General features: G+C 38.9%; 2 protein-coding genes and 1 long non-coding RNA gene across 3 annotated transcripts; 2 read left to right on the forward strand and 1 right to left on the reverse strand.

Moving 5' to 3' along the window:
* The first annotated feature begins 9 nt into the window (after window positions 1-9).
* On the forward strand, window positions 10-2,877 carry LOC127451227 (uncharacterized). The gene is made up of 3 exons (XR_007899073.1): window positions 10-79; window positions 908-2,192; window positions 2,733-2,877. It is a non-coding gene; the product is annotated as an uncharacterized LOC127451227 (long non-coding RNA).
* A 3,127-nt stretch (window positions 2,878-6,004) lies between these two features.
* cldni (claudin i) lies at window positions 6,005-9,195 on the forward strand. The gene is made up of 3 exons (XM_051715740.1): window positions 6,005-6,163; window positions 7,714-7,846; window positions 7,973-9,195. Exons 2-3 carry the CDS (start codon window positions 7,715-7,717, stop codon window positions 8,474-8,476), a joined length of 636 nt encoding a protein of 211 aa, XP_051571700.1. The 5' UTR covers window positions 6,005-6,163; window position 7,714; the 3' UTR covers window positions 8,477-9,195.
* Window positions 9,181-25,022, reverse strand: coro1a (coronin, actin binding protein, 1A). The gene is made up of 11 exons (XM_051715738.1): window positions 24,855-25,022; window positions 23,068-23,271; window positions 20,753-20,875; window positions 18,611-18,740; window positions 17,789-17,970; window positions 16,730-16,849; window positions 16,528-16,632; window positions 11,117-11,262; window positions 10,284-10,341; window positions 9,906-10,121; window positions 9,181-9,525 (listed from the first exon to the last, which is right to left on the reverse strand). Exons 2-11 carry the CDS (start codon window positions 23,263-23,265, stop codon window positions 9,436-9,438), a joined length of 1,368 nt encoding a protein of 455 aa, XP_051571698.1. The 5' UTR covers window positions 23,266-23,271; window positions 24,855-25,022; the 3' UTR covers window positions 9,181-9,435.
* Between the last annotated feature and the right edge of the window lie 1,241 nt (window positions 25,023-26,263).

Below are 26,263 nucleotides of genomic sequence, written 5' to 3' on the forward strand. Positions count from 1 at the left end.
ACTGGATGAATCAGCCTCCGAAGGGCACTTTGAATGGGGAGAACAATCATGATAGTTCCAAATGAAAATGGCTTATAAAGTAAGTTTCGAATGACCCTTATTTTTGAACCTCACACCTTTTAGGCCTTCAAAGCTCTCACAGTGGATGGTAAAGTCCTCGAAGGGAATAGGGCATAGGGATTATCGCGTCTGAATAGAACGCACCCATACTGGCCTGCTTGAACTACTTCATGCGTTACACTTTTTTGCCTCTTTGCATTTACGAACGCACATGTGTTGTGGATTAATACGTTGAAATAAAACATATAATCAGAATATAGGGTACAACGGGCCAAAGGAAATGAGTTTTTTTTTCTTTTCTTTTTTTTTTTTTTTAAATCAGGATAAATAATAAAATATATAATAATTTGTGTGAAAATAAATAATAATGGAAAGTTGTTTTGATTAAAAGTCATTTTTTTTTTTTTTTTTTTTTTTTTACACATTTTTTTACACACTTGGGGGTAAAAGGTCCCTACATTTAGGGCGAAAGGCCCCCAGGGGGATTAAAGTTATATGATGTGTGTGGTAGTTATAGGGCAAAATTTGTCAACTTAGGCAAACAGTTTTAAGATAATGCTTTTTTGCAAGGTGCTTTTGTCACGGCTCCGGTGAGTTTGTCAGTTTGTTCTGTGTGTTTTGTTATTTTCTCTCCCTCATGTTTCGCAGGCACTTCCGGCATGCATGATAAATGTTTCCATGGGAACATTGATTGTTCCCAGGGGAACGCTGATCATGCCACTAATTAGTGTGCTAGCATCACCTGGTTCTCCACTGATTCTTTCCCTACTCAATCCCTTCGTGTTCTCAGTATCTTTGCTAGATTGTTGTTTGGTGTGAAGTAACTTACCTCACTCTCTCTGCCTAGTTGGTCCTGTCTCGTGTATCTGTTTGGTTGCCCAAATGGGAGTGTGGTTGCCTTCCAATTTGCTGTACACTTGTTCTCTGCACTCACAAATCTTCAACGGAGGATTCCTCGTCTCTGCCCTCGTGTCGGGAGAGTGAATGCCTTCCAGCCTGCTGTGCGCTGTTCTCTGCACCTCACTACGCTTCAAAGGAGTATTTCTACGAATCTGCTCCTGACTTCACGATGCACACATTCGCCTGCAAACACACTATTCACGGATTTGCCCATTGCGCAGCCACAGCGCGCACGCAACCACAGACTCCCATCACGCCATGTGGGACCAGTTTCTGCATGGGCTTTCTGACGACATCCAGGGTGAAATATATCCTTTGGATCTGCCTCCACGCTTCGATGATTTGGCGGATCTGGCTATCCGAGTAGATCAATGTCTGGCCCTATGCCGTCGCCACCATTCTCCACCAACCTGGGCGGCTGGCCATCCAACCCAGTTCACTGCTTCGGCCAGTTCACCAGAATCACGGCCCAACACAGAGCCCATGCAAGTTGGGAGAACTCGGATTTCACATAAGGAGAAGCAGTGACGCCTTGGTCAAGGATTATGCTTTAAGTGTGACCAGTCTGGTCATTTCTCTGCTTCCTGTCTGGTAAAAGATACCACTCATCAGTAGGAAGGGGGTTACTGGCGAGTGCAGCACTCTTGGAGAAAGCCCCCGGATTACGTACAGTTCTCCCGGCCCTGCTGCAGTATGGATCTACCAGTCACACGGTCTCAGCCTTGGTGGATTCCGGAGACGAAGGGAACTTTATGGACATTGACTTGGCTTCCGAATGGCGGGTTCCTATGGTCCAGTTGGATGAACCTATCACCGCCCACACCCTCAGTGGCACGCCCTGTCATCACCCAGTCACCTTTGTCTCTGGAAATCAGATGGAGCAGTAGTCCTTTTACCTGATCCAATCTCCATCTGCACCGGCATTGTTGGGGCATCCTTGGTTGGTGACGCACAACCCACACATAGACTGGTCAACCAACACTGTTCTTGCTTGGATTCCTTACTGTTTGTCGCACTGTCTTAACTCTGCTGTCTCCCCTGTCCAGAACCGGTGGATTTATCCGGAGTACCGTTGACATACCATAACTTGAGGGCGGTGTTCAGCCGGTCCCGCACACGACCCTTCCTCCTCATCGCCCGTATGACTGTCCGATTGAAGTTCTTCCTGGCGCTTCGCCTCCTCGGGGGTGGCTGTGTTCGCTCTCGGCTCCCGAGAGGAAGGCCATGAACAGGTATATCAATGATTCTCTGGCAGCCGGTCTCATCCGCCCTTCCTCATTGCTGGCAGGGGCGGGGTTCTTCTTCGTGGAGAAGGATGGCTCGCCTTAAACCCTGTATAGATTATTGGGGGCTGAATGACATCACGGTGAAGAATTGTTATCCTTTGCTGTTGATGTCCTCAGCTTTCGAACTCTTGCAGGGAGTGTTTGTCTTCACGAAGTTGGACTTACGCAACGCTTATCACCTTGTCCGGATTAGGAAGTGGGATGAGTGGAAGACGGCTTTAACACCAATAGGGGGCACTTTGAATATTTGGTCATGCCTTTCGGATTCGTCAACGCCCCCATATCTTCCAGGGGCTCATAAATTACGTGCTTAGAGACATGGTTGATTGTTTTGTGTTTGTTTATCTAGATCAGTGCTTCTCAAACTTTATGTCAAGTACCACCTTCGATCAGATCAGAACATTCAAGTGCCACCTAGTCACCACCAATGTTCTCTCAAATATTTTTTCAGCATTCAGCAGATATAATATTTTTTTATCCTTGCAGTCCCGGCTCGGGACATCCTGGACCATGCCTTCATAGACCTGTTTCACCTCTGGCTAGGTAATTCTGCTGAGGATGCAAGGAGGCGTCCCTGGGTTGTACTGTCACGGCTCCAGTAAGTTTGTCTTTTTGTTCTGTGTGTTTTATATTCTCCCCCTCATGTTTTGCAGGAGCTGCCGGCATGTATGATCCGTGTTTCCATGGGAACATTGATTGTTCCCAGGGGAACGCTGATCATGCCACTAATTAGCGTGCTAGCAGCACCTGGTTCTCCACTTATTTACTCCCTACATAACCCCTTCGTGTTCTCAGTATCTTTGTTAGATTGTTGTTTGGTGTGAAGTAACTTACCTCACTCTCTCTGCCTAGTTAGTCCTGCCTTGTGTATCTGTTTGGCTACCTGTCTCTGCCTGCGTGTCGGGAGTGTGGTTGCCTTACAGTTTGCTATACGCTTATTCTCTGTGCTCACGAATCTTCAATGGAGGATTCTTCGTCTCTGCCTGCGTGTCGGGAGAGTGATTGCCTTCCAGTCTGCTGTGCACTGTTCTCTGCACCTCACTACGCATCAACGGAGGATTCCTACGAATATGCTCCTGACTTCCACAATGCACATACTTGCCCAAGAACACACTATTCACGGATTTGCCCATGCCACGGCGCACACGCATCCACGGACTTCCCCCTCTACTGCAGCCGGTTCCGGGATCCTCAGTCTTCGCCAGCACAGTTGAAGTGAATATTTATTGTTAATAAATCCTTTGAACTGTTCCTCTTCTCTTGGGTCTCTTTGTCTCACTGTCTTGACAGCTTTTTTTTTCATTAACAAATTAAGAATACATTTTCAAAATAACCACTTCAAAAAAGGGTTAACAATTTCCTGTTAATTTTAATCACATTTGGCATTTCATAACATTTGTATTCTATAAACAAACGAATCTACATTGTAATTGGATCTGTCAGTGTGAGCCCACTTTTATCCTTTTTCATAACAAATCTATTCACCCCACTTAAGAAAAACAATGTGTTTAATAGGGGACTGCAACAGGGGGGGTTTTTACCCCAAATACTGTTCTTTCACTTATTGGAAAGTTATTATAATTATTTTCTTTAATCACCTTGAACAAAACTAAAAATGATAAATAAGTATTTTGTCATTAATAAATGTGATAATTTCAGGGATTTTCAATAGCTACATAAATTTGCAACATTTTAAAAATAATTCTGTATTATGGATCAGGAAAATTTTGCAATATATAGTGGAAAAACATGTTGAGGAAAATACTGTGGTAGTTTTTGTTGCTGTTAAGTGCTTTGGGAGAAAATTAAATTGAAAGTGCCTTTAAACCCAGGGGCCCTTTAGCCCCGTTGTACCCTATAATAAAAAATTAAAACACAAGATTATTTTGCAACAAATATTGGCTATAAATAGTTGTTTGGCATATGAAAGATGGTAAAGTTTTTAAGTTTGTTAGACCAAATACTTCTTTGGTTCTTGGATTCCTAACTTGCATCTCTCTCACATTTGGCAAAGAGGATTCTCTTTGATATGATAAAATAAGCAAAAATGTATTTGGTAAATTTGAATAAGCCTGTTGGTAAATTTTGGAAGGGTGGACATTATCAGTTCACAAATTAGAGCTAGCAAAAAAATGACATTTTTTACAAATGTGTTTCAGTCTTATTTATTTTATTATGATTTTTTTTATTATTATTACTTAATAGCTATTCTTCACTTTAAAGTTTATTTAGTTTAAATCATTGTGTTGCCAGGCATAAAGTCTATCATCAGTTTGCTGATGGTTAAGGTCATTGATAATGCATTCTTAGGATGTAACAATTTCTTTTGAATATGATTTGCCATAAACCTGCAAATTTCTTAATATAGTTAACTTAAAATGTTTAATAATTCTCAACAGGTCAGAATTTATTTTAAATATTGATTAAATCAGAAAGATCTTAAATATGTCTGTTAAATTACCCACCATAAATAGCTGTTTTCGTTTATCTGGAATTTACTGTAATATTCTCTCCAGGAGATGTATTGGAGGGAAATGTTTAAATAAAAATATTAAGAAGTTGTTCTTTGACTATAGCAAAAAAATAAAAAAATTTAAAAAAAAGGAAAAAAGAAAGAAAAGACAAAATTAATTTTCTCTAAATAAGTAAATAAATAAATAAAACAGGTTTAATACAAATACTTTGAGAAAGTAAAAGACCAATGGATCAGAAAGACTGCATAAGTTGATCATGACCATCTATTTTCTTTTTAATTTACAGAAAATCTAAAAAGACAGAGTTGTCGTTAATACTTTACAATAAAGTTGTATTTGCTACCATTAGTTAACTACATTAAGTAACATTAACTAACAGTGAACAGTACATTTACAGCACTTATTAATCTTGGTTAATGTTATTTTCAGCATATACTAATGCATTTTTAAAATGAGAAGGTGAATTTATTAACATTAGCTAATTCATTATGAACTAAAATGAACTAACAACAAACAATTGTACTTTTTTATAAATTAACTTTAACCAACATTAATAAATGCTGTAAAAAATATTGTTCTTTGTTAGTTCAATGCATTTACTAATGTTAACAAATACAACCTTATTGTAAAGTGTTACTGAGTTATCTTATAGTATTCATTCTGTCTGGCTCACTATCTGTTTCTTAAGCTTCCTGTGTCTTTTTTGCAGTCTCTATTTACATAGTTTTTAAATGAATCCATCCTTGCCTAACACCGCATTGTGTACATCCCAGATCACCCAACCTATGTTTCACAATTTAAAGCCCACCCACTCATCTCATGACCGTTTCCATTCGTCATGTATGGTTTCGACTGTGACTGGTCGAGATGTCATGATGATTATTATGATTCAAAGTATCATGATGTTGGATTCCCTTCATGTTTATGTTTACTTTATGGACTATGCATTCAAAAGAAAAAGATGATAGCATGTTATGTAAAATAAAATACTTTTTTTATGGACTAGTTGTATAATGTCAGTGTACAATATGAATGCCATTTAACTTAACTTTATCAAAAACCACGCCAGAAAACAAGGATTTCGATTGTCTCTTCATGGTGTGCAAATTTTCCATTTTGAAAAGAAGAAGAAAAAAAAAAAGGTGAAAGATGGACTTCATCAATATGAAAAGTTAAGTAAGGTGGGATAGAAGGGAGGGGTAAAGAAAGCAGTGGGGAGGAAAAGAACAAGTCCAGTCTGGCCTTTTCTTCTTTTACCAACCAGCCTCTGTATCGTTTCTACCCCACCCATTGCATTCCTCTACAAAAGCATCCTCACATCGTACCACCTTTATAAGATATCCCATTTGTTCAGGTGGGAGACTAACGTAAAGAAAAGGGGAATCATTTTGAGGAACTACAGGAAACTTCAAGAAATCTCTTGCCAAAGGTCTACATTAAAAGGTAATATTCAAACTTTAACTACTTAGCACAAATCTGTTGATAAAACCAAAGAAAAATTAGTTTGCATAAGGAATATATAATTATTTGAAAAAAATAAAAAAAATAATTGTTTTTAATTGGAAAAACTCTTGAACAATTAACAAAAATAAAAAATAAAAATAATATTAAAAAAATAAAGCAATATTCAGCATAATAAGACTGCTGATGTAAATTGGTTAAATGAGGTTCCAAAGGTGCTGCCTTTTTGTTATGAGGTATCTTAAGTAAGGCCTGGTTGATATCCAATTTTAAGCTGATGTATTCATTATCACTTGTTAATAAAATGATGCTGAATTTCCAATGCCTCTAGTGGATAATTATAGAGTATCCATTTCTTACATTTCACAAGATGTATCAAGTAATTCTCGAGGAGCCAGAGTGCACTAGACTGGACATTCCACACAGTTTAACAGTAGTTTTATGAATCAGTTAAGAGCAAACCCTGAGGAGCGAAAGGAGATGTGTATGGGAAAATGTGCACTATAGGGAAGTGGTCCAGAGCTATTTTTTTTTTCTGCATCAGAAATGGGCTAACATTTTATTTGAATGCCAAATAGAATAGAATAGAATAGAATAAGAGGGACTTGAGAGCTATTTTTTTCTGCATCTGGATTTGGATAACATTTTACTGGAATGGCAATATAATAGAATAGGATATAGAATAGAATAGAACAAAAGGGGCTTGAGGCCCTTCTCCAGGGACTGGCACTTCAGTGCTGTTACTAAGAAAAGATAGGGGACATGATTAGATTTTAGGGCCTGTTGAGACTTGAGGCTTGCTTCATGATGTGGGTTTTCTTGAAGATGTTGTTTTCTGCTTCAGTACAGCCCAGAGGTACAAATTCCTGTATGGGCTTGTCTTAAGGGAGGAGTCATTGTGTCTATGTGCAAATGCATGAGCACTACACTTATCTAGTTACATTTTATCAACACCATAAATAATGTTTTGTCATGCAGGTAACTTTAAATGAACTGATTTCAAGTCAAAATATTATTTAATATGACTACATCTACAGACTACTTAAGGTTACACCATCAAAAGTCATTTGTAAGGGTCAGATTAAGCAGAATAGTACTTTAAGGTAACATTTAATGGTGTGCTTAGTTACTGTATACTGTAACTTTCAAATCTTACCAGTCATTTACAAGTTACTAATTATGTAAATATGCACTACAACTAGTAGAGAAGTTACAACCTGGTGTACTTCTGTTCTGTCTGATATTTGTATTTATTTATTTATTTATTTATTACAGTGTATTAAATCTTACATGTAGAATTTTAAGCTTACTAGTTACTTTCAAGTAAGTTACTAATGATGTAAATACACACTAAAGAAGTAGAAAAGTTAAAAACTGGTGTACCTTTTTCTGATATTTGTATTTATTTATTTTTTTTGAGGCATTTTACTTTTAAAAACCCTTCCCTCTCATGAGAGCATCAGTAATATTTTTGTGTAAATGAATCAATATCTCATCTGTTAATACTTAATCTACCTCACTCACTCTTTCAGAATGGGCTCCGCTGGTGTACAGATTGTATGTGTGGCACTGGGAATTTTAGGCCTCATTGCTGCCATCGTGACTATTTCTGTTCCGAGATGGAAGGTTTCTTCGTTCACTGGACAGAACATTATCACTGCACAGGTATTCAGTTACTACTATTTGCTATATACTACTAATCATAACTATTCTCTTGTTCTAAGGTAATTCTAACTTCCCCTAGACTATCTTTACCATGAATAACCTCTCTCTCTTTGTCTTTCCTCACAGCTTCAGGAAGAGGGCCTGTGGATGGAGTGTGTGGTTCAGAGTACTGGACAGCAGCAGTGTAAGGCCTACGAGTCACTGCTTATCCTGGGATCTGACCTGCAGGCAGCCCGCGCCATGACGATTATCAGTAGTATGCTCACTGTCCTGTCCTTGCTCATTCTGTGCGCTGGTGCCGACTTCACCACCTGCATTGAGAACGAGGATGTCAAACCCAAAGTGAGTCTGGTGTCCGCTATTGGGCTGCTACTCGCAGGCTTGTTGCTGATCATCCCCGTCAGCTGGTCTGCTAATAATGTGGTGCGTGATTTCAACAATGTACTGATCCCTCAATCCCAGAAGAGAGAGCTGGGTGCCTGTATCTTTGTGGGCTGGGGAGGAGGAGTCCTGCTGTTGCTGGCCGGAGGTCTGCTATGCTGCTTCAGCCGGCCACGCTCTGGAGGATCTAGCGGCACTGCCAAATACTACAGCAATAGTGCCTCTGCTCCAAGCAAGAACTATGTGTAGATAAGGGTGGGTTAAGCTAAGGAGTGGCCATAGTAATTGTAGCTGCAGTTTAAATGTGTCTATGTTTGTAAAAGCTTTAGTAGTAGTTTAGTAGTAATCACAACAACTGTTGAAAAGAGGAAAACTTCATTCATTAAAGTGGAAAAGGTTAAGATCTAGAAAGCTGTAAATATTACTTGTTTGGAGCTACTAAACTATTGTATTATGCAGTCTTTCTTAAAATTAGTTTTCATATCTTATAAGACTTAAATCTTGTACATTTTTTTACAATTTACTGCTGTGAATTCTGTATCAAGATATTTTGAGATAGTCTGTTGCTAAGAGTGTGGGTTCAGAGCAGCTAATAAACAACAGTGCATTTTAATCAAAATTCAGGGTTAGACAAGCTTGTGTCTAAAACACTTTAGGTCATGTATAGGTGTCTTACCATTTCAAAATTGTTGCTGAACAAATGAATTTATTATCTTTGATTAATAAAGGGTCAGTTATTTTCACTCTGATGCAGCAATCCACTGCAAATACTGTAAATTTGCAAAATATTGTAACACAACTTTGAACTTTTTGTGTGTTAGGTCATAATAATTTCTATTAATTTCATTTTCAAATAGTTTTCTATAAAACTGACAGATTTACTGATTTAAGTGTGTATGAACGTGTATGTGTACGAATGACTAATGCAATGAATTTTTTGGCACACAAATAAATCTTTGTTAAAATAATGCTGACATTTATTTCAAATTCTATAAAACATATATTAAAATGGGTTTCAAACTAATCTGATCACATTAAAAAAATCTTTAAAAAAAAAAAGGGAAATCCCTGAAGAGCAAAATCTGGTCTGCAAAAGGCCTGGTATCCCCAACAAACTTTAACATAATTCTACATATCTTCATTCTACTATGTACCTTTTGAATTATTTCATTATACACACATCTTCCACTCTAATCTCTCTCTATCATCTACTTGTTCTCTAGTTCGCTCACTCTCTTGGTCAACTGCTCGACCATCTCTTTCAGTTCCTTCACCTCATTCTGCAAGGCCTGCACATCCTGTATGTGAAAGATAGAAAGGTAAAGAGAGCAAGAGAAAGGCAGAATTCATTTGCACAGTTCACTGTGTTTGGGTTAAATAGGATAGTTCAAAAAATATGTTGTTACAAATCCATAAGACTGTCTTCCTTCCATGGAACACAGAATGTTAGCCTCGGTCACCATTCACTTTCATTGTGTGGAAAAAATATGCAATGACAGTGAATGGTGACTGAGGCTAACATTCTATCTAATACCTCTCATTGTGTTCTATTGAAGAAAGAAAGTCAAACGGGTTTGGAAAAACATGAGGGTGAGTAAATGGTGACAGTATTTTCATTTTCGGTGAACTATCCCTTTAAATAAAAGGCATCAAAATGCAGAAGACTTTTTTCTCTTACCTCACTGTCTGACTGTTGGTTGCATGAGGATGATGATGTGGTGGACAACAAGCTTTTGATGACTTTAAACTCTTTATTTTTGGTGGTAGCCACAAACCCATCTTTCAAGGAGATCAGGATTGGTTCCCCATCTTTACCGGCAAACCAATCATCTGCCTCCACTGATGGCTCTGGACCAATCGTGTCAGGGTACAGGTCCTCTTGAAACAAGTCAGACTAAAGCAAGCAAATTATAATGCTGGATTAAGACTATAGATCAAATAAGACGCAGTAAATAAGTCTACAGTGTGGCATTAATGGATGTTGCATGACAATATGTGAGCTGATCTTTTGACTCCAATGTCTTATCAATGGAAAAGGGTCTTGAACCAAACTTACCTTACGAGGCACAGTCATTACAATGGGTTCACACTTTCTCTCATGGAGTTTATAGAACCTGAGGAGAGGTGTTATAACAATATTACAACAATAAAAAAATAAAACACGGGATTTTAGAATCATGCTGTGTGCTGAATTTATGGGTGCGTCTCAATCAGCTCCCTACCTTCCTATGTTGTGAATCAGTATATTGTGAACACGAATTCAGGTACTGGCAAGGGTGTACATCCACTGAACATTGGGACACTTGTGACTTTATCACTTGCGACACGATTATGAGCTTGCGTATTAAAACCCAGCTGGTAATAATCAACAACATTGCTGTATAAATGACACTATCGTGCATTTTCATTGTGGATATTCAAGCGTATAGTGTTATTAATGACAGATATATAAATAAGGAAATAAAAATATAAAGAAGTGCATTTTTTACCTTCTCTCTAATATTTAAAAGATTGTTTCCCTTTCATGGTCATTATGGATGAAAGACATTACAAACAACATCTCTTTTAAAGAGAATTTAAGGCTTTGACTTCATAGTTTTAAACTTGTGCTCATCTTCTAATGACTAAATGGAGTTTAGAAGACATGATGATCAACATTACTCCCTGGTTTGTACGGTGCATTCAGTGAATTTTTAGAAAGCGAACATTTCAGTGCACCGGAACGATTGTGCTATTGAGACAGCCCTAGAAACTGCTGACTCCCTGATCAGTGCCCCGACTACTGAACTAGGGAACTGATTGAGACGCACCCAAAAACAAATCTTATTGTATGTTTATGGGTGACATCAAGTACGCTATAGGCTTGTGTGAAAGACTGCATGTGTGTACCTTGCGATCTCACACTTGTTGACCTCCAGGCCTCTCTTTGGCATGTAGCCCATGCCCTTCTGACTCTCTTTACTGCTATACATAGAGAGATAGTGAACGTATGGGGCCTCGTCTGTCACCTCAAAGTATCGGATGCTGCTGTCACCCTGTCAAACCATATTTATAATAATGACATTTTCAACAGCTGAGGTAAATAGCAAGTGATTGAACTTGTCCAAAATATGTTCTGACCAGTGGCAAACTCTCAGGGCCAGCAAAGCCTTCTCTGCTACTGTAACAGGTTTTAAAATAAATAAATGAATGCATTTTCCCCTTTCATTCTCATGTATCTTTATTTGCTATGTATCTTTGATCGATTTCCACTCCTGATTCAGTCCATTTGCAGACTACATCAGTGTACAAAAAATTGCAACAAAAAGTTTATCCAATCAGAATGCATTCCTTAACGTTTACAAGAAAAGCCTGACTTGGAGCTTCATACCTCAATCCCTCGAAAGTGCAAAATAATCAGAATCTAATGTCACATTCATCAGCCAATGATATTGTACCTGGTGCTTGTAGTCTTTCAGGCCATCTAGTGAACCATGAGTTACTCAATCACCCATAAAGTGATGAAGGTAATTAGAGAGTGAAGAGTGCAAGAGACAGACATTCTGCCAAATTTAATAAACAGGAAAGGAGGACTGAAGTGGTGTTTTGCAAGTTTTCATAAGTTTACTAGTTTGCAGATTGCTTACAATGGGTTTGTTGAAGTTTATTCTGTCATAAGCATTTATTAATGTTTATTAGAGTATAGGTTGGCTTAAAGGAATATTCCGGGTTCAATACAAGTTAAGCTCAATCGACAACATTTGTGGCATAATACTGAGTACCACAAAAAATAATTTACTTTAAAAAAGGCAAAAATGGAGATTACAGTGAGGAACTTATAATGGAAGTGAATGGGGCCAATTTTTGGAGGGTTTAAAGTCAGAAATGTGAAGCTAATAATTTTATAAAAGCACTTACATTCATTCTTCTGTTAAAACTCATGTATTATTTGAGCTGTAAAGTTGTTTAAATTGCAATTTTTATATTCATTTTAGGGTTTAAGGGTTTGTTGACATTACATCATCACGGCAAGTTGTAAAATTGGCAATAACTTTACACAGAAAACATTAGTAAGTGATTTTATCACACTAAAATCATGTTAAGACGCATATTGTTTATGTCTAGTGGCAATACTTTTGAAATAGTGAGTATATTAAAGTTTACGGATTGGTCCCATTCACTTCCATTGTAAGTCCCCTTACAAAAATCAAGAGTCCATGCCGCAAACTTGCCTCAAATTCTCCACTGATCATTTTCACATGCAAATAAGCTTTGAGGCAAACTTGAGGCAAATTGTCCATTGTTGCCAAAGGTTTACCGGATGTTCACTACTACCGGCGAAGAGCTGCAAACTTCAGGCAAACATTTGAGGTGAATCAAAAGCTCATTTGGATGTGAAAATAACGAGCAGCACATTTTCTGCAAATTTGTGGCAAGTTTAGATAAGGCGCAAGTCTAAATTAATTTTTATAGTAATCAATATTATGCCACAAATGCTGATTGAGCTTAACTTAACTTAAATATTTCTTTAAACATTCTGTCATGTCTTGTTTTTGTTGATGGCATTTGTGTCTGTTAGTTTGTGACCATTTTAAAAATGTCAAGATGGCTGTGATGTAAGGCACTGGAATGTATGATGTCCATAGGGTGTACTAATCATTGTGAAACAGTGTTTTCAGTAGTTCGCAAGTTAATGTAATCCTTAGAGGATAGTGTAAACAAAGGGCTTGAGGCTCGAGGCTTGACCTGAGCATGAATACCCCCCAAATGCCAGAAAACGGGACAGCGAGCTGTTGTCTACGAAGCCTTGTATTTGAGACGAGACGAAGTATTTAATGATGCCTCTTGTACCCCCCCAAAAAGAGCATGAAATGATGAGATGAATTTGAGGGAGGGGGAGGCGCTTGCTGAGCCCTGTGAGAGGTGGGCAGAGGTGCCAAAGTATGATAGAACGAGCGGGGGCCGCAAGTGGAGGCAGCCTCGCACTAGGGTCCGCTCGGGAGATAGGAAACTGGGAGGTGTAGAATAGGTAGAGATGGAGAATGAAAATAGGCAGAAGCACTGAAGAGACAGTGGCAGTTGCGGCAGCATGGAAATGAGCTCTGCGAGAGTTGAAAAGCACTGGAGGGATCGTTACGCCCGAACGCAGGGGCCGCCCCCACGTTATGGTTGCCCCGGATGGAGGCGTGAATCCTGGCCACCCGGACCGACTTTAAGTCTCCCTCCAGGCTTGGTGAGTTCGACAGATGGGCCCGTGCAGCTAACGGGCGAATCCAGAGGGAAGGGGCACTGCGGCCGCTCGAGCAGGCGAACCCAACCTGCGATCGAACGGGCGCTCTCGTTGCATTTGACCGGGAGAGTCCTCCGAGCTTTGAACAGGAGAGCCCACGATACAAATAAACATGAATAACTCACTCAGCATTCGGAAAGGGAGAACCTCGCTGCGGTTTGAAGGGGAGAGCCCTTGATGGATTGCACGGGAGGAATCTGGCCCGCCCGAGCGGAGGCGTGAATCCTAGCCACTAGGGCAGATTTCCCAGAGTATAGGAGTGAATCCTAGGCACTCGGAACGACCTCAGCCTCTCCTCCTGGCAATGGGTGGCCCTCACGGCATTCAAACGGGGGAGTCCTTGCTGCACTTCAAACGGGGAAGCCCACAATACAAATAAACATGAGTTAGCTCGCACTGCATTCGAGTGGGAGAACCCCCACTGCGGCTCGAACGGGAGAGCCCTTAAGTGCTTTAGGCGGTAATCGTATTTGGTGTTTGGGCAGGCCTTTGTGGGCTGCTGTGGTTGCGGTGCCGATGTGAAAGGAATGGCTTGAGTATAGTTTGTCTGGGTTGCCGGAATTGAGCAGGACGGATTTGAGGTGTTTTTGGAACCAGAATCGGGTTACTGTTCGAATGAAATTGATTGATGCGGAGATGCAGGCTTATGGTGAACTGTTTAGGGAAGACCTGAAACAGCCCAGTTGTTGTCAGTTGCTATGATTGGCATAATGTGTTACGGAGCCATGGAGGCTGAGACGCATGGTTTGAAAGACATGCCGCGGTTGTGGTATGAGAACAGTTGTGGCGCTTGGACGGCATGTTTGCGCTGTTTGCAGTGTAGTGGGAGTTTGTCATATGGCCCTAAAGATGCCGCGGTTGCAGTGTTTGTATAGCGTATTTGCGCTGTTTGCAGTGCAGTGGGAGTTTTGGACACACAGTCCGAAAGACACCGCGGTTGCGGTGCTTGGACAGCATGTGTGCTGTTTGCAGCGTAGTGGGAGTTTGTCGCATTGCCCGAAAGACTCCACAGTTGCGGCGCTTGGACAGCACATTGCACTGTTTGCGGTGCAGTGGGAGGTTTGGTCGCACAGTCTGAAAGACACCACAGTTGCGGCGCTTGGACAGTGCATTGCACTGTTTGCGGTGCAGTGGGAGGTTTAGTCGCACGGCCCGAAAGACACCGCAGTTGCGGCACCTGGATGGCACATTTGTGCTGCTTAGGGATGTGTTGAGCAAATAGAAAACATGGTAACATGGTAAACATAGCGTCTGAGAATGCCTAAACATGATGGTTTGCTAGGTTAAATGTCGGGAACATATGTGAAACAATGTCAGGAAACATGCTTGCGTGTACATACGAACAACGTCATTTAAAGTTAGTTTGTCATGAAATTAAAAGGAACCTGAAACTGAGTGCCCAGATGAATACCATAATCTGATGTTTATTAACTTAAGCGTATGGTTTGGAGCTTTGCAGATTGTTTTCCAACGTAATGTGAGTCGTTTTATAACTCTATATTACTGGCACAGGGTGACTTGTTTTGACGAGGACATATGAAACCATAGGAATTTGTGCTTGGGAGTTGGATTCAATAGATACTATAAGAGCACCATTTGCAGTAGTGTGGTGAATAAAACAACTTGTTTATATTGATGACTTGTAATAAATTCTACAGAAAAACTGATATATTGGAGTATAAAGCAAAGTGCCAAACTGGATCGTTCGGCATCGATTTAAACCTGTTACTTTAAACTTGGGTGGAGCGTAAATTTATGAGATTGTTGAACGCTTTTTAAAAATCATGCAGCGATTAAGTTGTATGGTCAAGCTTGTAAATAAAGTTTGTAATCCAATGATTCAGGCAAAAGTAGAGAAGACTGTCTGTAAAATAAGAGAATGGATTGATTTTACCTGTATTATAGTGTAGAAATGAGTGGAAGTTTGTAGCAGCGCTTGCTTCATTTTATCAGAGCTGCGCAGCGAGGCGAGGTCGAACGCTGAGAGGAGGCGAGACACATTGCAAAATTGGTCGATTGGAAGGAGTTCGCTGTTGCATAATAGCCCCTGTGTTCCGATTGGAATAATCACACTCCGAAGGGTACTTTGGAGGGAGAAACAATCATGATATTCATGGTAGAAGATGACGAACAGAATTGCTGGATAGAGCATGCTCTAAACTAGCTGCGTGGCAAGGTAATGAGGCTGACAGGAATCACCCGTGTGGAAGAACCAGATTAAAACACTGAGGGGGTTGAAATGGTGGTTGAATTGAATAGTTAATCTTTGTTTCTCTCGCTTTCAGAAAAAAAAAAAATTGGAACTGTAATGGAACTCGAATGGCCTGAAGCCGGAACGGCACCCGTTTGCGGAGGCAGCTCGCGCGATGGACCGCTCCGGTTGGAAAGTTTAGATAAGAGAACATATGAGCAGTCTTAGGAAGCTGTTTCACATGTATACAGCACTGGAGCAGCCAGTTTGCAGAAGCAGCTTCACGTGGTCAGCCGGTGGGAAATTTAGATAGGAGGACATGTGAGCAGTCGTAGGGAGTTGTTTCACATGTATACAACGCCGAAGCAGCCAGTTTGCTATAAACTGCTTTGGCTAATGGAGCATAGAAAGAAAGACAGAGTAAAAATATAACACTTAACGTGTTAGCCATCAATACTGCCAAAACAAATGAGCTGCTGTTGGAGCTTCTGTCTGAATAACGAGATAGTTTGGAAGAGCTGTTCTTATGAAGGTGAATGCTTTGCAGCGAAGTTGCATCATCCGATGATCCGAGTCACTGCCTGGGTCTGTTCGTGGGCAATGGGCGGGGCCGAATGCCAGAAGACTCGACGCCATGTAGAGGTAAGCGGCTGTTTATATACTCTTACTCCAGCAATGTGATTGGTCGGATTAAATGACCTTGCTCCTCCCGAACCTTGTTTATAAAACTCCATTTCATAACACCATGAATCACACATGATTGCATTACAATGCACAGGCTGCCACTGGTTCTGACAGAGAGTAGTAGATCTAGTGGGAGTGTCTGTAGTAGTCCTTTACCTTGCCACAAAGGTAGACAATGCCAGTGTCTGGGTCAAAGAAAGGCAACAGCACTCCACTGCTGGTGTCCAACTCCTGTAGAGTCAAAGGTTCCTCAAAGTTCATCTGCAACCACAAACAAAACACTTTTGCTAGACACTTGCTTGTTAAAGAAACTCACTTCCTTTATAAATGCCTCAAAAGCAATTCATAATGCACTCACAGGATCCCATAGCGCCACCTGCCGCTCACTCATTCGGCTAAAGCCAGTGGTCAGGATCTTGCCGTCAGACACAAATACAGCTCTGACTGGCCTGGAGCCTTCATGAGTTTTGTCCTTCTCCTGAGACACACATAAACACAGACAGAGGTCATTTCAGTAGCGAAAAATCACAAACATAGTGGCCCCAAAAATGTAGATTACAAAATATCAAACAGTGGCATTTGCAAACTAATGATTCTAGACCTTTTCTCAAAACTAACTTTACTTTTCCAAGTAATTTTTGCAATTACTTTTAACCAGCTGGTGTTTTACTTAAGTTCACAAAGGTGTTCAAGAGTTACCTAAGGTCTAATTCTGCACATTAATTATAAACATGTTCCACATTTGAAATATTTGCCACTTAGTTTGGTATTTTGTTATATAATGATACAGCATTTTATAAAAATGTGGCTTAAGGGAATAATTTGCCCAAAAATGATAATTATCTCATCACTTACTCATCCCTATGCCTTCTCAAACTTGTATGACTTTTAAATCCATACAATGTAAGTCAATAGGGGCAAAAACTTCCAATCTCCAAAAAGGACATAAAGGCAACATAACAGTAATCCATATGACTCCAGTGGTTTAATCCATGTCTTCTGAAGTGATACGATCAGTTTTGGGTGAGAAACAAACCAAAATGTAACTCCTTTTTCACTATAAATCTTGACATCTTCAGTCTCCTTGGTGCAATCATGATTTAAAGCTCAATTACACTATGCAGAGCACATGGATTAAGCCACTCAAGTTGTATTATGCCTTTTTGGAGTTTGTATGAATAAAAACACCCCATATCTCCATCAAAATATCTTTGTTTGTGTTCTGCAGATTAAGAAAGTCATACGAGTTTGAGACGGAATAAAGGTGAGTACTGTAAATGATGAGATAATAATCATTGTTGGGTTAACTATTCCTTAAAGTGCCCAAATACTTTTTATGACCACTGTAAGTTGGCAGAAATAGAAAGAAGGTGGAGGAGAGAGCCAAATAGGCTGTAAGAAAAATGCATGCACACACATAGATGACGGAGCCTTTGCGGGGGTCGAACACACGTAGTTTCTTGTCCTTGCAGGCGGTGAGGATCTGAGAGCCATTTCGGTTCCAGCAAGCACTGTAGATCAGATCAGTGTGCACTGAGTCAATGCGCACCACTGACTCTCCTCGAGCCACGTTCCACAATATAACAACATTATCACAGCCTGCAGAGAGAAAACAAAAGAGAGAGAAAGAAAGAGAGAGGAGATATGGTAAATTAAGAAAATGGGGCGGGTGGAAAGGAAGGAGGTGAAAGACATAGAGAGGAAGAAAAGATGGCAATGTGATTAAAATGAGAGCAAATAAAGCATATCAGTTTTAAAGCTAAAGTGTGTACTTTCTGCACCTCTAGGGTCACCAAACAGAATTGCAAAAATAATTATTAATTTCAAGTAGGTTTCCCGAATACTCCCCCATTCATTGGTCGAACAAACAGATAATCCCGCCTAATGTTTCTTGTTCAGGCTAGACAGGATGCTTGAACAAATTTAACAATGTTTTTATAGAGCTACAGAGCCACACTGTTTGCACTTTTTGGGGGAATTAACCTTTACATGGTTTACTTATTGTTGTCTCTGTATATTAAACTGGGACTGGGGAAAAAAAAGAAGCACTAAGTGACAAATAGGAGGCATAATAATGTGTGTAAAGAATCAGCAGAGGGCGCCATAATTTCATTTCAAATGTGAAATGTACCTTTTTATTGGATGAGTAAATAAATACATGTGTGCATATTGCATAACCACCATTTTTACAATTACTGCATGTGAAAGGCTGTTGGGTGGATGCCAGGTGTTAGGTTACCTGCACTCATTAGCACATTATGGGCAGTTGGGTGCCAGCTGAGTATGCCCACACGTTTAGAGTGCCCATCCAGCTTCACAACTGGGTCCTTCAGTGGTGTTAACAGACCCCCATCTGGAATCTCCCAGATCTATTACATAACAACAACACTGACCTTATTATGTGGTTATATATGATCTTGAATATTGTGCACATGACTTTGGCAACTAAGTTATTAAGAAAGGCATGTTAAAGTAGTAGAAGCTAATTTGTACACTCCAAAAATCCCTTTTATTTTATCATTCATTAATGTATGTGCTTTTTAAAATGTGCTTTATGTTTATGGATTGCCAGATGGCAAACAACCATTGAAACAACGTTAAGTCAATGTTGATGAATCAAGGTTAAAGGCATTGAATTCACGTTACAATCTGATGTTGATTCTACATCACTTTTGCACCCTGAGTTAATGTTAAAGCATGAAAATCATCTCATCATTTTCTCACCCTCATGCCATCCCAGATGTGTATGATTTTCTTTCTTCTGCTGAAAAAAAATGAAGATTTACAGAAAAATATCTCAGCTCTGTAGGTCCATACAATGCAAGTGAATGGTGATCAGGTGTCTGAAGCTCTAAAAAGCACATAAAGGCAGCATAAAAGTAATCCATAAGACTCCAGTGGTTAAATCGATGTCTTCTGAAGCGATCTAGTTGCTTTTGGGTGAGAACAGACCAAAATGTAACTCCTTTTCACTGTTCATCTTAATAGCAGTCTCCTTGGCGATCATGATTTCAAGCTCGATTACACTTCCTATCACACCATCTAGCACTCTGTGCATGCATCAAGCGCTAGGAAATGTAATCAAACTTAAAAACAGGATCGTGGCTAGAGACTGCAATTGCAAGTGAAAAAGGAGTTACATTTTGGTCTGTTTTCACCCAGAACCAACTGGATTGCTTCAGAAGACATTGATTAAAACACTGGAGTCTTATGGATTACTTTTATGCTGACTTTATCTCCTTTTTGGAGCTTCAAATTCTGGCCACCATTCACTTGCATTGAAATGACCAACAGAGCTGAGATATTTTTCTAAAAATCTTCATTTGGGTTCTGCAGAAGAAAAAAAGTCATACATATCTTAGATGGCATGAGGTTGAGTAAATGAAGAAAGACTTTTCATTTTTGGGTGAGCTATCCCTTTATGACATTGAATCAGTGTTAGAATCTGATGTTGATTCTACATCCCTTTCTTTGAATAAACATTGAAATTTCAACAAAAATTCAAGAAATTTGGTGAAAAACAATAATATAAATGAATAAACATTCACATAGTTCCTAGAGTTTATTTATATTCATCACAAAAGTAAAACAGTAAAAAAAAAAGAAGAAGGAGAAAAAATAAAATAAAGATAAAGGTTGTGGCTGGTGGCTGGTGGCTGAATCAAAGAAAGAAATCAAAGCACTACATGTGTAAAATGGCATATCCTTGCTCACTCAAGTGTCACTTCTAAGTGACGTCAATCAATGATGATTTTGCACAGAATGTATTACCACTGCACTTTAAGTGTTCTGCCATAATGTTGTTTGAACTTAATGAGCTGTTAATGAAGACTTTACTAATAAATCTTGATAAAACAAGATGCACTTTTGAAGTATGTGGAAATGTTTCTTCAAATACTTCAAAGCACTTTTTAAAATTAATTTGTTTAATCGCTGTCAGTAACAGAATCCTACACCAAACACAAAAAACAAACAAGTAAAACAAAGGGACAGAGAAATAATAAGGTACATGAACACCACTGTTGTGCTAGAGAATTCATTTGAGCACGTTTGGTGTTTCAAGAAACATGACTTCTGTATATGATGCATCCATGTTTTCTCACTATAGAGGAAGCATCAGTTAGAATATTGGGAAGCACACGTGACCTCGTGGTCATCAACTACAAATTAATGTGAGTTCAATGTCACTGTCACCACCCATATGTGCCGTTGAATTTTATCAAAATGATGATTCAGATCAAAATCAACATTGTTTCAACATCATCTTGCTATCTGGGCTACTATATGTTTGGTTGACACCTAAGCATCTACTGAAACATCAAATTTAGGGTGTAAATGTATTTGGATTGAAACCAATGAGCCAAAAGCATATGTCACTCACCATAACACTGCAGTCTTCAGAACCACTAGCAATGATGTTGTCATTATGTGGGCAAAATTCAATGTCCAAGACAGGGCCAGTGTGACCACAGACAGTGGGCAGGGACATGTCAATCCGACCCGTCTGAGAAACAAAGCAGAGGGAGGAAACAGAGGGAGAAATGGGTCAACAAGGAAATCTTTGGTATGAAAGAGCAGCAGACACAAATTTACACGCAAAATTAAACCATATGAAATGACTAGGATATAAAATCTCTGAAACTTATGTAAACATTCTGGTTGGGCAGAAAGAGTGCATGTAGAGAGAGATGGGGCAGATGAGGATAGAGCTCTGTCAGCTGATCATAATTTTACAGCTATGCCTTCAATTACGCCTAATAACTACTAACCCGTTTATAGAGGACAGCACGGTGCTGAAGTTCCCATCATGCACATTGAGAACACAATGACTTGTTCAGAATTGTGTTGTCAGATAGGATTGTAAGTATCACTCTACAAAGAGAGCCCTTAAATTATCCATCTCTCACAGGAGGCGCACTAAAATAAAAAATAAAACAAAAAACAATTCGGGCTGCACTTAAGATGATTTGATCATTATCATTGTATATTTTAATGCCAGTCTGGTGCATTTCTACTTCTCCTGTGTCCAGGTGAGTTCTTAAGCTTGCTTAAAGAAATAGACAATCTAAAGAACAAACTTTCTAAAGTCACCCAAATGAAATGAAAGGGCTTGACTCAAATTCTCTTGTGCATTAGGAGACGATGGCTGCCACTGAGCAATGCTTTTGCACAGTTGATCAAAGATGACAGAATGTCCATTCATTCTCTCCTATAAGACCCAGGACAGTAGACACAGTAACTGATAGAAACAGAGGACAAGAGATGATGGACAGAGAGGGAAAAATAACAAACAGAATGATAGTTGTTTAAAAAGTGGGAAAGAGAAAGTTGATTCCACCCATCTTTTTTTAGTAATTCAATTTTCCTTTGCTGCTTACAATGCATTTTCAAAGGTTAGCACTTTTTTAATATAATGTTTTATGAAATACAAATTACATATTCAAATTTTGACCATTAGCTGATCACATGAGGCAAGCAGGAACATCAAATGTGTTACAGTTTGAGCCTGAGTGGCAGCTGTCCTTTTTCTCACTGTTTTTTTCACTCTGTCAATCTGTAAGCTGTCACCACATCCTGTGCAGAGTTGACAGCAATGTACTCCAAATATGGCAAAAAACAAGATGCAAGAGAGCAGAAAGAGAAGAGATGGTAGATCTGGTGACACGTAACAATGAAACCCAACCTTGAACTTCCTTATTTAGGCAAACACTTCATTGCATATCTAGAATTCAGATTTCAAATACTCGGTAACAGGTTAAAACTACCGTTTGACTATAAGTCAAAACAGTCTAAGCTTGGAACGCTTTGGAAAGAAATCTAATGCAGTTCTAAACACTGATTTTAATATTAACCTGTATAAAATATATCTAAATACATTTCTTTAGGGATTCCCTTTTTAACAACATCAGAAATTTAGTTGAAAGTTTATGTGAGCATTTAAGGAAAGTTTATATTTTAGGAGCTGTGACCTGAATCTGTTTTTTTTTAATGCAAAAATGAGCACTATTTACACTCACAAATGGAAACACACTTTAATAATCACTATCACTAATCACTTTAAATAATGGCAGAATTTTCCTTTTGGGAGAACTAACGGCAAGATTTAGGTGAGAGAAGCAGTTTTTTAAGGTTGCCCACAGCAGGCAAAGGCACAAAGAAAATCAAATTGGAATATTCGAATAGTGTTTTTACTAGTCGAATATTTAAAGATGATCGAGTACTCGATTAATCGATTACTTGTGCACATCCATAATTTAAATGTACAAATATGTACTGTATGCCTATATTTCTAAAAAACATTAGCAATGCTGTTTAAAATAGTTTAAGATGGAGTATGGGATGTCGAACAGCAGGACATGTCAACTTCCCAATAGTAATATAATGCCTACCCTTATGCACATGAGTTTAAAATAGCTCAAAGTACTCACAAATTGCCTTATTACAACTCAATGTAGAAGGCAATGTCACTCAAAACGCTGAGTGTAAGATTCTTCCAAACTCCTTTGCAAGATTTACCTTTCTAAAGAAGTTCTTCATACATTACTTTGTAGAAGTTTTGCACAAGGATTTTCCCTTTCAGCTCCTTATTTCACTCACAACACTTCTTCTTCATTTGTCATTTGTTCAAGCTTTTTTTTTTTTTTTTTACAAAGACTTGAATTATACTGAGCCTATTGACATGACATCAGGATGCACCTTGTTCAGAGGCAGGACGATGAAGGCTCCTCCACCGCTTGCATCCACAATCATGGCCACAAACTTGGGGTTGACAGAACAGAAATTGCTGTCCCAAGTCATCTGGGAGATCCTGATGTCATCATAGCACTGGTCTGCCTTCACCGCCTGGCCAAAGACATGGCGGAACTTACTGGTCCTGACCACCTTTCTAGACATGGTAACCTGAAGAAGGGGAGACAAAGGGGTGGAGAGGGCAAGAGGAAAAAAACAATATTGTGACTAATAAGGGACAAAATAAGCATATCATGGATTGAATGTACCTCATATAGACTATTTGGTTACATAATCCTACCAATTATGCTGGTGTTTGAGGTTTAGCTATTTGTGGAGAAATTGTCTGGCTCAAATATTCTAGTATTTGGTGGTGATTCTACATCTTCAGTGTGGCCAATATGGTTGCACTAAAGTTTTATTCATGAATTTGAATCACTACCAATGAGTTGTAACAGGAAACGCCCTAAGAAGAATATACTTCTAACGATGGTATAGAGAGTGAGTAAAAGCGAGAGAAAGAAAGAGAGAATGTATCAGCTCGTGTTCATCATTCTATGTTTAAAAGTGCATGTTGGCAATAAGTCCCAAGAAAGAGGAAGGAAAGAGGAAGCTAGCATGAAATGAAACAGAAGGAAATGATCCGACTACTTCTCTATGTCTTATGCCACGTTGTCTGCAGACTCTGGTGATAAAGCACTTTATCTGTATATCCCTTTCTCTCTTTCCATCTATTCCCCTTTTTGTTGCTCTCTTCTCTCCCTTTCATCATTAAAGTAGTCCCATGCGTATGCCTATATTACGCCCATTCATTTGAAATAACAAGTGCCTCTCTCATTTTCAATGTGCATGCTCAAAACACTTTTGTAAAATAATTTGGAAAAAAGATAAAAAAATAAATAAAAAAGTGCAACTGTTACATAGAATGAGAAAGGAAACCGTCTTAGCAGGACTGCTGTGGAGTGCAGGAGACGTTCATAAATTCAGTTACACCACATCCTTCCACACAAACATGGAAACCACTGAGTTATTTCTACCTGTTTCACAGGCACTGGCATATCACCCTATATCTGCTCATCTTGTTATTTATATGCCTCCTTTAAGGCATCTTGAGATGAACAAAACACAACTTTATTTTTACTTTCTCTATTTCCGAGCTCTAATTTCAAAGCAACATTTGCAATTCCATGTGCAGAACTAGTCATATCAGCTTTATCTTTATCTGGAAACATTCTTTAGTTCTCTTGCAAACATGTTGTAATGTACTGCATATCACAACTTCCTCAAATGTTTAACCGTGCCTTACCATAGATCAGAAAAGCACAGTCTGACTCATACAACAATTATAATTCATGTTAAAACAATATTCAAATAACTAACACTACTGCATCGAGTAAAAGTAAATGACTTAAGTTAACACATTAAAGGTGGGGCGTTAGTTTGAAGCGTATTAGGAACGATTCGCAGATCAAAATCTAGTGAGCTGCCTAAGTAGACAGCATTTTTAGGCATCATAGGGTTCGGTGGGCACGGCCCCAAGTGTCACCTGAGCTATATATTCAGACGAGCGTGCTGAGTCGAGGGATCGATTATAGTCAGCCCCAGGAAGCTATCTAGGTAGACAGCGCACTAGTTTTTGAGAAGCATCCAAAGATGAGCAATGGAATGTATGCTGTCAAATAACTGTCACTGGACTCTTAGCTCAGTAGCATCCTGTACACAATCGCACAATATAACGGGATGGGGCACTGTACCTGAGAACTGTGGCTGGGAAGGGCTCCTGATGTGAGAGGATGACGCGTCGGAGTCTGACAGCGGACAGAGTTATCGAAGAGTGGATGAATGCCAGCGGTTGTGGCCAGAGCTCACTCTAAATCATGGAGGAAGTGAGACTTTGAGATGTAGATGAGAATGGGAGGTGACTTCTCTTTATGTTTCCTTTTAAAGCGCTTTACGTTACATTAAACTCGTTGCACTTCACTTGTGCTTACACTGCATCGTGACGTGTTCATGCAACACAAATGTGGCATGCACGAAGTTGGTGGTTTTTCAAACAACATTTTCTGTTGTAACAATACTAAATGCTAAAGTAGCTAAATGCTACATCATAGACTACCGACTACCCTAACAAAATAAAGTAAAATGTCCCAGTCATATTTAAATAGATAAATGAATAAAGACTACATTTAGGACCATTAAAGGTGCACTCGGTAATTTTTATTTTTTTTCTCATTAAAAACGTTTAACTCCTGAAGACATGAACTGTAATTTTGCAATATATATAGGAAATCCTGACCACTCACATTAAAATGAAGACTCCAGTGAGTCATATCAGTAACCTTATAAAAGCTGTTTTATTCTACATGGAGAGGGTCCGCAAATGCATCCAACCCGCTAGGTGTCACTGTAAGTCCAAGATGACACAAAGACAAAAGTTACTGAATGTGCCTTTAAGATATTTTGAATTGTGAAAATATTTTAAGAACTCTTAAATGAATATTCCGGGTTCAAGTTAAGCTCACTCAACATTTATGGCGTAATTTTGATCACCACAAAAAATTATTTCAACTCGTTTCTCCTTTTCTTCAAAACAGTGGTTACTTTTGTGGTTACAGAGGCACTTACAATGGAAGGGGAATGAGGCCAAATTTTGGAGGGTTTAAAGGTAGAAAAGTGAAGCTTATAGTTTAATAAAAGCACTTACATTAATTCTTCTGTTAAACGCGTGTATTATTTGAGCTGTAAAGTCGTTTAAATCATCGTTTTTACAGTCGTTTAAAAATTATGTATAATGTAGGCTATGAATACTTTACAACTGAAATGGTATGTCATTTTATTCACATTACTGTAATGAGAATATCATAATGACAAAGTTTTTTCCTGTTATGGTAACGAGGATTGGAGGTAAAATGCGCGTAATTGCCATGAAAATAATGCAAACATCAAAATGTAAAAAAGTCTTAATGGCCCTAATAATAGGCTTTATTTTATATATGCAAAAAAAAAAAAAAAAAAATATATATATATATATATATATATATATATATATATATATATATATATATATATATATTTTTTTTTTTATTTATTTTTTTTTTCTCCCCAATTTGGAATGCCCAATTCCCAGTGCGCTCTAAGTCCTCATGGTGGTGTAGTGACTCAC

Source organism: Myxocyprinus asiaticus, chromosome 14 (genome assembly GCF_019703515.2).
Source record: "Myxocyprinus asiaticus isolate MX2 ecotype Aquarium Trade chromosome 14, UBuf_Myxa_2, whole genome shotgun sequence".
NCBI classification, from domain to species: Eukaryota; Metazoa; Chordata; class Actinopteri; order Cypriniformes; family Catostomidae; genus Myxocyprinus; species Myxocyprinus asiaticus.